The sequence below is a fragment of the Nicotiana tabacum genome, chromosome 19 (assembly GCF_000715075.1).
Source record: "Nicotiana tabacum cultivar K326 chromosome 19, ASM71507v2, whole genome shotgun sequence".
Lineage (NCBI taxonomy): Eukaryota > Viridiplantae > Streptophyta > Magnoliopsida > Solanales > Solanaceae > Nicotiana > Nicotiana tabacum.
The window spans coordinates 147,499,355-147,514,546 of record NC_134098.1 but is presented as its reverse complement, the minus strand read 5'-3'; the positions used below and the strand labels follow the sequence as shown (position 1 = coordinate 147,514,546).

General features: G+C 34.5%; 2 protein-coding genes and 1 long non-coding RNA gene across 3 annotated transcripts; 2 read left to right on the top strand and 1 right to left on the bottom strand.

Moving 5' to 3' along the window:
• The first annotated feature begins 795 nt into the window (after positions 1–795).
• On the top strand, positions 796–2,103 carry LOC107817976 (aspartic proteinase CDR1-like). Its single transcript, XM_016643874.2, has one exon. It carries the CDS (start codon positions 796–798, stop codon positions 2,101–2,103), a length of 1,308 nt encoding a protein of 435 aa, XP_016499360.1.
• Positions 2,104–11,311: 9,208 nt separating this feature from the next.
• LOC107770698 (uncharacterized) lies at positions 11,312–12,218 on the bottom strand. The gene is made up of 2 exons (XR_001644670.2): positions 12,089–12,218; positions 11,312–11,856 (listed from the first exon to the last, which is right to left on the bottom strand). It is a non-coding gene; the product is annotated as an uncharacterized LOC107770698 (long non-coding RNA).
• Positions 12,219–13,479: 1,261 nt separating this feature from the next.
• Positions 13,480–14,868, top strand: LOC107770696 (aspartic proteinase CDR1-like). The gene has a single exon (XM_016590031.2). It carries the CDS (start codon positions 13,480–13,482, stop codon positions 14,782–14,784), a length of 1,305 nt encoding a protein of 434 aa, XP_016445517.2. The 3' UTR covers positions 14,785–14,868.
• The last annotated feature ends 324 nt before the right edge of the window (positions 14,869–15,192 follow it).

Genomic DNA, 15,192 nt, shown 5'->3' with positions numbered 1-15,192 from the left:
AAAGGTCTATAATTTTTGTATCAAAACTAATCAAGGAGTTTTCAATTTGTGCATAAGTACCAAAGGTCTATGATTTTTGTATCTAAACTGATCAATTAGCAAGGGAACTGTATTCTGTTTTTGTATCCTCTCTTGCAACCAAAGCAAAATAGTAAGAAAAAATCACATTGCTTTGGTTTGTACAACACAACCAAAAAAAAAAAAAAAAAAAAAGGGAAAAGATCAGAAACCTGGCATTATCTAAACTTGGCTGGAGTTGGTATATTCAGTATGGCGATATAGATTGATGAGATGACTCTTTTCTTGGTGATATCCGGTTCTATTGATTTAGACGGGTAATTTAAGTTTTTTTTTGGTGTTCTGCTAAATTTTGTTATTATTCTATATACTTAAAAATAAAAAAATAAAATTGAAGTACAGTACCAAAAGTTAACTATACCAAACTGACATTGAAGTCAAATTAAAAAGAACTGGACAATTCCAAAAATAGTTGAATTTTTGTTATATACAATAGATTAGTTAGAAAGTATGAGTTTGAAAAATAGCTGATTCTACCCAGGAATTGGCATCATCAGACGTCAAACAAAGCTTGGCATATCAGACAAGAAAAATATTAAATAGTAGAAATCGAAATAGAATTTCAGATTACATCATTATATTTCCGGATAAATATAATCTCCTTAATCTAATTAAAGAAAAACTTTAATCTCTTCATTTTGAATATATGTCCCACCAATATAAATCACATCACACAGTCAATTGCTAACAAAGCAAATGCCTGAAATGACTAAAACCATGGCAAATTGTGTAACACATTATTCATTTTTTATCATCTCTGCTATTCTAGCTTCAATATTTTCATTCACAAAAGCTATGAACAATGGTTTTAGCCTTGATCTCATTCATAGAGATTCACCAAATTCCCCCTTTTATGATCCTTCCTTAAGTTACACAAAGCATATGAGCAATTCATTTCATCGCTCTTTCAATCGTTCTAAAGATTTTGGTTCAAGATCCTCGATCATTGTTGCTTCTAACAATGGAGAGTATCTCATGAAATTCTCCTTAGGTACACCCCCTGTACATACCTTAGGAGTTGCTGATACTGGTAGTGATCTTACTTGGACACAGTGTTTGCCTTGTAAAAATTGTTTCAAGCAACAACCTCGTCTCTTCAACCCTAAAAAATCCTCGACCTATAAATCCTTACCTTGCGATTCCAAAATGTGTCATGCACCATTTTCAACTTCTTGCAACAGAAAAAAAAGGACTTGTGATTATCAAGTCATGTATGGAGATCAATCTTATAGTGTTGGTGATTTAGCAACTGAGACTATACGATTTGGTTCGTCAAAAAATACACACGTCTCCTTAAAAAACACCGTTATTGGGTGTGGACACAATAATGCAGGTACGTTCAGTGGTGACAAAGAGTCAGGCATTGTAGGATTAGGAGGTGGGAATTTTTCACTAATTTCCCAAATGGGATCCTCAATTGGAGGTAAATTCTCGTATTGTTTAGCTCCGTTGTCTCAACACAATCATGTTTCCAAAAGCAGAATACATTTTGGTACTAATGCTATTGTTTTGGGTAATAAAGTTGTGACAACACCTTTAGCTAAAAAATCTCCAGCAACCTTCTATTTTCTCACACTAGAAGGTGTAAGTGTGGGTAAAAAAAGATTGGATTTTCGAAAAGTGTCCTTTTCTTTTGGAGAGGGAAATATTATTTTGGACTCAGGGACTGTGTTAACATTGTTTTCGCCCGAAATATACGTTAAATTAGAAGCAATGATGAAGGAGAAAATTAAACTGCCAACAGTAACAGATCCAACAAGAACACTGAGTTTGTGCTACAAATCTTTGTCAGTTGAAAAAATTCCAATCATAACTATGCATTTTAAAGGTGCAGATGTGAAGTTGGGTCCATTAAATACATTTGTTGAGACAAGTGAAAGCTCTATGTGCTTTGCTTTTGCTGCATCATATGGTGTTTCAATTTATGGGAATATTGCACAAATGAATTTCTTGGTTGGTTATGACTTAAAGAGGAGAAGTATATCTTTCAAAGCTGCTGATTGCACTAAACCGTTGCATAATTGAGAGTTTATAGAAAGCAATTGATGCAAAATCTTATGGTTTTTGTATTAACTTATTATCTTTAAGAATTTTGAAAGTGCAAACAATTGAACTTCAATAGTAGAAAAATGTTTTGGTCCCAACATGCTAGATTATGATTATTGACATACTCAAGCTATTGCAATTCTTTTTTGTTTCCTTAAATTGATTTCTTGTCTTTTTTTTTTTTTGGCATAAATTTAGTAGCTCAATGATTTTAAAAGTGAAAAGCGCAAGAAAAAAACTGACTATACTCAGAGGGCTTGAAGCAAAAAGCAAGCAACGAAACGCATTTATTCACAGATTTATGTAATTTGAAGTAATGCTTTATACGACTTAATAAGTACCATAGATGGTTTTTTTTTTCCAGTTATAAAGACTCACCATTTATTACTCTGCGGACAAAAATATTGAATTTTAAAAATCATGCAATAAATGAAATACAAAGGAGTCAATTTGAATTAGAAGATATTAGTGTTGGCTCTCTAAACAACGAAAGAAAACTTTATCGATGTTGGACTCAACCACAATCAATAATTCACAAACATTGCCTATACGTCTTTCTTCGTATTATAAATTATACCAGTTAAAATTCAGAAATACATATTTTTTCACCCAATTTTGTCTCAAAATGTTTTTACACACTTAAATTTTACGGGCTAATAGAAAGAGTTTAAATATCTTTGTTTATGGATTCGCTTGATCAGTTACAACAATCAAACTAAAGCCATTTGGATCCGATTGATCAATTACCGGAACAAAATTGAAGCCATCTGAATTTAATTGATCAGTTTCAGGAATCAACTCCATCTGGATTTAATGGGTTTAGGAACTACTATAATATACTATGAAGTAAATAAGAAGTACATTGAAAAAGGCTAATCTGAGAATTGCATTTAACAAACATGCATGCCTGTTAGTATATATTCTTCTATTCAAGCCAAGAATTTGTGACTCAATGCAATATAAGGTGAAACAAATTATTTCCAGAATATAGAATCAATCGTAAAAAAAAAAAACCTATTCTCTTTAACCTCGTAGAAGAAGAGGAGGTGAAGAAATTACGTATATTATGTTGAGGTTTTTGTTTTTAAGATGAAATATTCTTAAAATGAGGGTGAATGGGAAATGGAGGGAAAATGAAATTTTGAGTAAAATTTTAAGTTTCCTCCTCTTGACAATGAGACATTGTCCCATATTGGAAGAAGAAGACATTTTTGGTGGGTATATATATAATTGCTCTTCTTGTAGCTCTTAAAGAGTTAAGAAGAAAGCAAGCCTCGCGCCGTCGTCGTCGCTCGGCTTCGGCTTGATTAATTTTTTGGACCAAATTTATTTGTTAATAGTAAATATTAACGTAAGATTATCCGCATTTATAACGGATATTTTTCAATCCGTGTATTGACCATTTGGCAGCCGCCTAATGCTCTTCCCAATATTTTGCTTCTATATATATGTGCAGCAGATGTTGAAGAAAGACACTCAACACACAACACACAATTCGCTCAACAAATTGGCTATACATTTGCACTCCTTCCTCTCAGCATTTCCATACGATTTTCTGAGTTTATACTCATTCGTTCTGCATTGTTTTTAACTTCAAACAAAGCAACTGTAAGTGTGATTTGCTACCGAACTTTGTGTTCGCTGAAACACTGGGGTTTGAAGTACCGCTACACCAGTGTGTTATTCGTTTTATCCTGGGAGGAAATAATCCATTACCTTGGGTACTAGGAGGGGATTAAATTCCTTAAGGAAACACTGTGAATTCAGTGGGCTCGAATTTATTATTGTTTCATTACGTTAACTTATATTTTGCAGAATTATTATTTACAAATACAGCAATATTGACGGGAATAACAATCTTAAGGAATTTAATATTTATTTCTGTATTTGTGTTATTCTTATTATTCTGCAAACTAAAACCTTTGTGGTTTGTGTACTCCCGTTTTGGAGAGTTAAGCCTTCGTGGCATTTTGTTGGATATTAAAATCTACGTGATTTTTACTCCAGTTTGAAAACGTGTATTAAACGTTTATTTGTGTCATTCTTTTACAGAAAAAATGATGACTGAAATCGAAAACCAAGCTATGCCGATGGTAACTGCCAACGCATCGACAAGCCGAACACCGGCGTTGGCACCGGCAGAAAAATCCGGAAAATTTTCCGAGATTGATTTCAAGCGCTGGCAGCAGAAGATGTTCTTCTACTTAACTACGTTATGTCTATAGAAGTTCATCAAAGAAGATGTTCCTGATCTGCCAGATAAAACTCCATATAATGAACGCTTTCTCGTGATTGAAGCGTGGAAGCATTCTGATTTTTTATGCAAGAATTATATTCTTAGCGGACTGGATGATAATCTGTATAATGTATACAGTAGCGTGGAGACGTCAAAAGAATTGTGGAATGCACTTGAAAAGAAATATAAAACTGAAGATGCCGGGATAAAGAAATTCGTTGCCGCAAAATTTTTGGACTACAAAATGGTAGATAGCAAATCTGTTATTACCCAAGTCCAGGAATTGCAAGTGATTATTCATGATCTACTTGCTGAAGGTCTTGTCATCAACGAAGCATTCCAAGTAGCAGCAATGATTGAGAAGTTGCCTCAATTGTGGAAGGACTTCAAAAATTATTTGAAACACAAATGAAAGGAAATGTCCCTTGAAGATCTCATTGTTCGGTTGAGAATCGAAGAGGACAATAAAGCTGCTGAAAGGAGAGGCCGTGGAAATTCAACAATAATGGGAGCAAATATTGTTGAAGCTAACAAAAAAGAGGAAGAAGGCTTCTGGTCCGAAATACAACCCAAGCAAGAAGCGGTTCAGTGGAAACTGCTACAACTGTGGGAAAACCGGACACAAATCTACGGAGTGTCGTACTCCGAAGAAAGACAAGAAAAGAGGTCAAGCAAACATGGTAGTAAACCATGATGATGTTGATAACTTGTGTGCCATACTTTCTGAATGTAACTTGGTGGGAAATCCTAAACTGTGGTAGTTTGATTCAGGAGCCACTCGCCATGTTTGTGCAGTTAGAGAGGCTTTTGCTACCTATGCTCTTGCTGAACCCGGAGAGACAGTTTATATGGGAAATGCTTCAACAGCAAAAGTTGAAGGATATGGAAAGATATTTCTGAAAATGACTTCTGGCAAGGTCATGACTTTGAACAATGTCCTTCATGTTCCCGAAATGAGAAAGAATTTAGTCTCTACTGGACTTCTTGTTAAGCACGGTTTTAAGTGCGTTTTTGTGTCAAACAAGGTTGTAATTAGTAAGAATGAAATATTTATAGGAAAAGGTTACCTCACCGAGGGCCTTTTCAATCTAAATGTAATGGTTGTGGAAAATAATAATAATATTTCAGCTTCTTCTTACTTACTTGAGTCAAATAATTTATGGCATGTACGTTTGGGTCATGTCAATTATAAAACCTTTCGGAAAATAATTAACTTGAAAGTACTGCCCAAGTTTGAATGCGAAAAATCAAAATGTCAAACATGTGTGGAATCTAAGTATGTTAAACATCCTTATAAGTCAGTTGAAAGGAATTCAAATCCTTTAGACTTAATTCATACAGATATTTGTGACATGAAGTCAATACCATCTCGCGGTGGAAAGAAGTATTTCATAACTTTTATTGACGATGGTACTCGATATTGCTATGTTTACTTACTGAATAGTAAAGATGAAGCAATAGACGCATTCAGGCAATACAAAAATAAAGTTGAAACGCAACTTAACAAGAAAGTAAAAATGATAATAAGTGATAGGGGTGGTGAATATGAATCTCCTTTTGAAGAAATATGTTTAAAATATGGAATTATTCATCAAACAACAGCCCCTTACACGCCCCAATCTAATGGGATTGCGGAAAGAAAGAATCGCACATTAAAGGAAATGATGAATGCGTTGTTGATAAGTTCTGGTTTGCCACAGAACTTGTGGGGGGAAGCCATTCTTACGGCTAATCGAATATTAAATCGAGTGCCCCATAGCAAAACACAATCCATTCCATATGAAAAATGGAAAGGAAGGAAGCCCAACTTGAATTACTTTAAAGTGTGGGGGTGTTTGGCAAAAGTGCAAGTTCCTAAACCCAAAAGGGTAAAGATAGGACCGAAAACCGTTGATTGTGTTTTCATAGGATATGCGACAAATAGTAAAACATATCGATTTCTGGTTCATAAATCAGAAAATCCCGATATTCATAATAATACGGTTATAGAATCAGATAATGCTGAGTTTTTTGAAAATATATATCCGTATAAAAAGGAATGTGATTCGTTTGGTGAAGGATCTAAACGACCTCGGGAAGAAACAAAAGAAAGTACATGTAATCAGGAGAATCCAAGACGTAGTAAACGTCAAAGAATGTCTACTTCATTTGGACCAGATTTTGTGACTTTCTTATTGGAGAATGAACCTCAAACATTTAAAGAAGCTATGACTTCTTCAGAATCATTGTTTTGGAAAGAGGCAGTCAATAGTGAAATAGAATCCATATTGAACAACCATACATGGGAATTGGTTGATCTTCCTTCTGGAAATAAACCTTTGGGTTCTAAATGGATTTTTAAGAGAAAAATCAAAGATGATGGCACTATTGATAAATTCAAGGCAAGGCTCGTAGTCAAAGGGTATAGACAACGAGAAGGTCTAGACTACTTTGATACATACTCTCCAGTTACAAGAATTACGTCCATATGGATGTTAGTAGCATTAGCTGCAGTGTATGGTCTTGAAATTCATCAAATGGATGTTAAGACTGCCTTCTTAAATGGAGAGTTGGAGGAAGAAATTTACATGGAACAACCTGAAGGGTTTGTGATTCCAGGTAAAGAAAAGAAGGTATGTAGACTTGTTAAGTCTCTTTACGGACTAAAACAAGCACCCAAACAATGGCATGCAAAATTTGACCAAACAATGTTGTCAAATGGTTTTAAGATAAATGAATGTGATAAATGTGTATACATTAAAAATGTTCCAAATCACATAGTCATTGTTTGCCTATATGTGGATGATATGCTGATAATGAGTAATGACATTGCCAACATAAATGCTACTAAGCGTATGCTCAATAGCAAGTTTGATATGAAAGACTTGGGAGTTGCTGATTTAATTCTGGGAATTAAGATCCATAAGACTCCTCAAGGTCTGGCATTGTCACAATCTCATTATATTAAGACAGTACTTGAAAAATTCAAGCACTTAGGCTTTTAAAGTTGCAAAGACTCCAATTGACGTGAATCTTGCATTAGCAAAGAACAAAGGCCAAAGCATATCACAATTGGATTATGCTCGTGTATTGGGATGCTTAATGTATATCATGAATTGTACACGACCAGATATAGCTTGTGCTATAAGTAAACTGAGTCGATATACGAGCAATCCAGGCCAATCTCATTGGATGGCAATGAAACGAGTTTTGGGATATTTAGAACATACCCAGAACTTTGAATTGCACTACAGTAATTTCCCTGCGGTGATTGAGGGATACTGTGATGCAAATTGGATCACCGGTTCAACTGATTCTAAGTCCACAAGTGGATATGTATTCACTATTGGTGGAGGAGCGGTATCTTGGAAGTCTTCCAAACAAACATGTATTGCCCGCTCTACAATGGAGGCTGAATTCATAGCCTTAGATAAAGTCGGTGAAGAAGCTGAATGGCTCCGGAATTTCTTGGAAGACATTCCATTTTGGCCCAAACCGTTGGCACCAATATGCATACATTGTGATAGTCAAGCGGCAATTGGAAGGGCTGGGAGCGTTATGTATAACGGTAAATCTCGTCATATACGACGAAGACATAAAACCGTTAGGCAATTACTCTCTAGAGGAATTATCACGATTGACTATGTAAAGTCAAGCGATAATGTGTCGGATCCACTTACAAAAGGCCTAACTAGAGAGGTAGTTGAGAAATCATCAAGGGGAATGGGGCTATGGCCGAGAACAAATCATTGTGGCGGTAACTCTACCTAGAAGACTGGAGATCCCAAGATCTAGGTTCAAGGAGATCAAACAAAGTCATTAATGACGGTTCAACATTGTCAAATAAAATTTTAGTCCGTTCTCATGATGAGACAATGTTCAGTACCAAGGATAAAGCATTAAGGCTTTTTAATAATTTCTAAATTTGATACGGGGTATATCAAATAGTGTATCTACAGGATGACACGTTTAGGAATCACCTATGTAAGTGTGAAGTGTTAGCCGCTTCAAGGAGAACTTTGTAAGGCCAGTTCTCTACGCACTTATGAAACCAGGCAGTGTTCATGGCTGAAACGAACACAACAATGAGAACCAAAGACGGTTAAGGGTTGATTGTGTGACTTATGGTTGTCTAGGTATACACCAAAGATCGACGGTTCAAAGATATCAAATCTACCGATTGACCGAGTATATCCGACATAAGTTTACTACGGAAAGTTCAAAGAGAAACCTACTTATCCAGATGCGATTAATCCTTACTTGTAAATCATACAGTTTTTCCATGCATACTTCCGTGATATAGCCATTCCCCATTCATGTGGGGGATTGTTGAGGTTTTTGTTTTTAAGATGAAATATTCTTAAAATGAGGGTGAATGGGAAATGGAGGGAAAATAAAATTTTGAGTAAAATTTTAAGTTTTCCCCTCTTGACAATGAGACATTGTCCCATATTGGAAGAGTAAGATATTTTTGGTGGGTATATATATAATTGCTCTTCTTGTAGCTCTTAAAGAGTTAAGAAGAAAGCAAGCCTCGCGCCGTCATCGTCGTCGCTCGCTCGGCTACGGCTACGGCTACGGCTTCGGCTTCGGCTTCGGCTTCGGATTCGGATTCGGATTCGGATTTGGATTTGGATTTGGATTTGGATTTGGATTTGGATTTGGTCAAATGATCGATTGATTGATTAATTTTTTGGACCAAATTTATTTGTTAATAGTAAGTATTAATGTAAGATTATCCGCATTTGTAACGAATATTTTCCAATCCGTGTATTGACCATTTGGCAGCCGCCTAATGCTCTTCCCACCATGAAGTGCTTGCTCCACAAACATGAAGTACTTGCTCCACAAACATGTAATGCTTGCTCCACCATGGAGGGTGGACGTTTGGTCTTCTTCAACATTTTGCTGCTATATATATGTTGTGTGACTTATGGTTGTCTAGGTATACACCAAAGATCGACGGTTCAAAGATATTAAATCTACCGATTGACCGAGTATATCCGACATAAGTTTACTACGAAAAGTTCAAAGGGAAACCTACTTATCCAGATGCGATTAATCCTTACTTGTAAATCATACAGTTTTTCCATGCATACTTCCGTGATATAGCCATTCCCCATTCATGTGGGGGATTGTTGAGGTTTTTGTTTTTAAGATGAAATATTCTTAAAATGAGGGTGAATGGGAAATGGAGGAAAAATAAAATTTTGAGTAAAATTTTAAGTTTCCCCCTCTTGACAATGAGACATTGTCCCATATTGGAAGAGTAAGATATTTTTGGTGGGTATATATATAATTGCTCTTCTTGTAGCTCTTAAAGAGTTAAGAAGAAAGCAAGCCTCGCGCCGTCGTCGTCGTCGCTCGCTCGGCTATGGCTACGGCTACGGCTTCGGCTTCGGCTTCGGCTTCGGCTTCGGCTTCGGATTCGGATTCGGATTCGGATTCGGATTCGGATTTGGATTTGGATTTGGATTTGGTCAAACGATTGATTGATTAATTTTTTGGACCAAATTTATTTGTTAATAGTAAATATTAACGTAAGATTATCCGCATTTGTAACGGATATTTTTCAATCCGTGTATTGACCATTTGGCAGCCGCCTAATGCTCTTCCCACCATGAAGTGCTTGCTCCACAAACATGAAGTGCTTGCTCCACAAACATGTAATGCTTGCTCCACCATGGAGGGTGGACGTTTGGTCTTCTTCAACATTTTGCTGCTATATATATGTGCAGCAGATGTTGAAGAAAGACACTCAACACACAACACACAATTCGCTCAACAAATTGGCTATACATTTGCACTCCTTCCTCTCAGCATTTCCATATGATTTTCTGAGTTTATACTCATTCGTTCTGCATTATTTTTAACTTCAAACAAAGCAACTGTAAGTGTGATTTGCTACCGAACTTTGTGTTCGCTGAAACACTGGGGTTTGAAGTACCGCTACACCAGTGTATTATTCGTTCTATCCTGGGAGGAAATAATCCATTACCTTGGGTACTAGGAGGGGATTAAATTCCTTAAGGAAACACTGTGAATTCAGTGGGCTCGAATTTATTATTGTTTCATTACGTTAACTTATATTTTGCAGAATTATTATTTACAAATACAGCAATATTGACGGGAATAACATATTACTAGCTTTTCGAGCAGTACTGGACCAAGCTTAGTGTTCATATGAGGGCTTATTTAAAGAAGGGAAGCAAGTTTTAATTACATTGACATTTAAGATTATCAACTAAATTAGCATTTAATTGTTAAATTTAAAACAAAAAAACTGATGTGAGGACAAGAAAGTCCACATTTTAGACAAGAAACGTAACACTCCTTAGTTGTCATGATAAGTTTATATACGTCCTCTAAGAAAATATTAATGAGTAATTTTATTAATTTATCCTTATTAATTTTTTAATCTTTGACCACATTAAATTTATTTTCAAGAAATAAGTTAACTGTATTTATGTGTCTCTAAATTTTAGAATATTTAATGCTAAAGTAAAATATTTAATTCTCTTTTGATTGTCTAAAATGATAAGTATCTAGGAGTAAATGGCGACGGAAGAAGTACATTTAACATAATCAGGACTTCGCTATTTAAAGAACTTTAAGAATACTTGAAAACATGTAATAAACCAATCAACATCCCCATTGGAGATACTCAAATCTGAAACCTAAGGGATCAAAGGCTACAATGCCATTGTTTATTGAGTACTTAATAGAGTGACCTACTTACGAATATTGCAATAAATTGGTAATGCAAAATTGTTATTTAGCAGTTTAGTGAATCATTCCCTAATATATTAAAGAACCCTATGAAGCTTGAATAAAGCGTAAATATATGTTTCGAGATAGTAATGAATTGCATGATAAATATTTTAGACGCAGGCTCATTTTTGTTACTCGTTTTCTAGCCAATACACAAATCTTGACATCTTAGTAAGACCCAAGAGTGGAGGAGGAATTCAGTCTGGAATGCAAATGGGGTAGAATTATATTAGATGAATATAATTATCTAGATGGGTGAATGAAACAAGCTAGCCAGAGAAAAATAATGAGGAGATGAGAAGGGACAGATAATTTAATTTTTGTTCTCTTATTTTGCAACCAAAAAGAAAAAACTTATAATCTACGTAGTAGAGAGTCTCTTCCTCTCTCTCGATTAATCTATAGGATCATCACTATAGTCATATGAATTTGATTCATCGATTATTGGAGTTTGATCAATGCCAATTGGGTATTGATTCGATTGATCAATCTGAGTAGAATCTTGATTTCCGTCAAAAAGTGGCTCACCCTGGCATAATATATCCGGTGAAGGCGGCGGCGGCGGAGGAGGAATTTGAATGGTATCTGTTTCAGGGAAACCAAAAATGCCCCCAGGGAATCCGAATGGACCGAATCCTAAGAAACCCCCAAATAATTTTCTACTATAACTCCCTTCACCTTTGATTCCGCAAACGAGAGCAACCACAAGAGCAACAACCATTATTAATCTTGCACTCATATTTTCACTGCAAATGTTTCAAAAAAAAAAAAAACGTTAATGGGTTTGGGTTTAGGAGCTACAATAAACTATGAATTAAATAAATAGTACATTGAAAAAGGCTAAACAATTCTGAAATTACAACACGCGTGCATTTTATATATTCATCTTTCAAGTACATCAACCAAAAATACAAATTATTTCCAGAATATACAAGGAAGAAAAAGTACTAAAACAAATAATGGAAGGAAATTACATACATATTTAGCAGCTCCGATCAGTGAATCAACCTTGGTGTCCATCGGAGGGCTTTATAATTTGTTCTGAAATAAAGAAGGAGAATCAAAATTTAATAACATTGACATTTATATTAGCTATATTAATTAGCATTTAATGGTTAAATTTATAATGAAAAACTGATGTCAGGCAAGGAAATCCACATTTAGACATGAAACGTAAAGCATTTGATCAAATCTGGACCTGCAGGTCGCAGCCATAGTGCTAAATTTAAAATCTCTTAATATACATGATCGGGACACTGACTTCTATATGAAATTTTAGAGTTCTATTTATAATGAATTTTTATCATTTTATCCGTGCAATATCTTGGGATTAGTAATGCATGAATTGTTTCTTTCGGATATTTAGTCTAAAATATTGAAAATTTGTATACAATATATAATTTGAAATATGTGTGCAAAATGAGAATTTGTTTACAATAATGAGGTTTGTTTTGTCGTAGTGTTTTTAATCCACGTATTACTAATACTTTGTTATTCTACATTTGATCCCCGTATAACTTAAACATAAACTATTATTTATGAAAGAAATAATATTATTTTTCAACCAAATACTGCACTAAATAATGTTAAGTATCTCCTCCTTAGATGAAACGAAACGACGACCTCTTAGCAGATCGTTTGGCAGGTGTGGAAGAGAGTATCATAAATCATTAATATATATATATATGTAAGTCCCTGAGAACTATTTTTTCCTTTTTTGTTTCATAAATAAGATTTATTTACTCGGTAGGATAGTCCATAATATAGAGTAAAAAGAGAAAAAAACTATAATATTAAAAAAGTATTAAACAAAGATAAATGTTAATAATTTAAAGGATAAAATAGGTATTTGACCACTTAAAGTTTGAAAAATCTAGTTGAGTGACCTCTTTTTTTTTTTTTTAGTAGATGAGGATTTGACATCGACCCATTGCCTTGTAGATTAATAACCAAACGATAAAGATATAAAGGATGGGGACATTAGAGTACTATAAAAATAGTTAAATGACCTTGTTATAAGCAAAAAAAAAAAAAGCATAGCTTTACCGGATTATTTCAAATAATTAGGTGGTCATTTGAGTAATTGGTGCATTCATTATTTTGAAAGATTATCAAATTTCATAAATTTAATCACAGATTTATGCAATTTGCTATTTGGTGCTTTTTCAATATGAACTAATCCATACAATAATTGAAATCTAGTACAGTCAAACGTAAAATTCGAACTTACTAGAGTTATAGATCTCTTAACCACGAAGGAAAACTATATTAATGTTCCACTCAAATCACAGGCGCATTGTATCTACATTTTTCTTCACATTTCATAAATTGAACCTGTTAAATTTCTGAAACTCCATTATAAAAAAATTATGAAACTCCATTATTTCATTTTATTCTTTCTTGTAGCATCAATATCAATTTTCTCCCATTTCGCACAATCTGAAAATGGTAATTTTAGCATTGAACTCATTCACCCCGATTCACCAAAATCACCATTCTATAACCCTGCCTTAAATCAAAGGCAACTAATGATAAACGCTTTACAGCGTTCCATCAATCGGGCAAATCTCTTCACGTCAAATTCTCAACTATCAACTTCTATAATTCCTGATATAAAAGGATTATATCTGACCAAAATTTCAATTGGCACGAAACCAAGTGTCAAACTAGCTGTTGTTGACACAGGTAGTGATATTATATGGATACAATGCCAACCTTGTATCCATTGCTTCCAGCAAAAAACTCCGATTTTTAATCCAAAAAGTTCTTCCACATACAAATCAATTTCTTGCAACTCCACTCGATGCAAGAATCTTCCTGGAAGTTCTTGCGATCTCGCGAAAAATACTTGCTTATATTCTGCCAGGTATAACGATCAGTCGTTCAGTTTTGGTGATTTAGCGACTGAGACATTCACATTTGACGATTCAACAAATATTACTCGTAAAAGGAGATTGTCCCTCTCGAATATAACTTTTGGTTGTGGAAGGAGAAATAATCTCACTATAGGGGATGTTGAACTATCTGGAATTATTGGTCTTGGAGCTTCACCATTTTCACTTGTGTCCCAAATTAAATCTACATTTGGCCGTAGATTTTCATATTGTTTAGTCCCATTCTATCAATTGAATGTGTCCAGCAGATTAAATTTTGGAGAAAAAGCTTTGCTTTCAGGTAAGCAAGTGGTTTCAACACCATTATTCTTAAAACCTCCAAAAGTTTATTATTTCTTGAAATTATTAGGAATTTCCATAGGCAATAAAACCATTGGATTTCATAACTCATCAAAAATTGGTCACGAGGGGAACATTGCCATAGATTCAGGAACTACAATTACTTTCTTACCAACGCAATTATACTTAGAGATGGAAACAATAGTGAAGAATGAAATAAAATTGAAGCCTCTAAGAAGCAATGAAACACAAATTTTGAAGTTGTGTTATCGAGGCTTGGGAGTTTCAGATGTTCATTTTATAAGATTTCAATTTCAAAGTGCAGGTGTGAAATTGAACGCGATAAATAGTTTTGTTAATATTGGAGATGGCATTGTTTGTCTTGCTTTCGCCCCAACAGAATTTTTGCCTATATTTGGCAATGTAGCGCAAACAAACTTCTTGGTTGGGTATGATCTTGACAAGATGATTGTTTCTTTCGAACCCACAAATTGCGCCTAATTATGACAAGGTTATTTGTATCATGTGGATGTTCGATATCCAACGTATATTATTTGAGCTTCAAATATTGATTTGTTATTTTATTTCTTCTTCTTTATTTGTTTTGTTGAGCATCATTTTGTGGTTCTTCTTTTGATGTTCTGACTTGATATATGTTAAAAGATTATTACAAGTGTTGTGATTTGAGTTACCAGGAAATTAAAGTTCTTACTCGTTTTAGAAAAACGTGTTTAGTATCGTGGTGGCTGTAAAGTTTTAGGAGAATTCCACGTGTGTTATTACAGTAAGAATTGACCATCAAATACTGTTATTACTACAGTAATTAACAGGAAGAGAATCACAAAAAGAGAGATAGAAATAAAATATTTCGGTGCTACAGCTGATTTTTTGACTCCGGTAACAGAACTT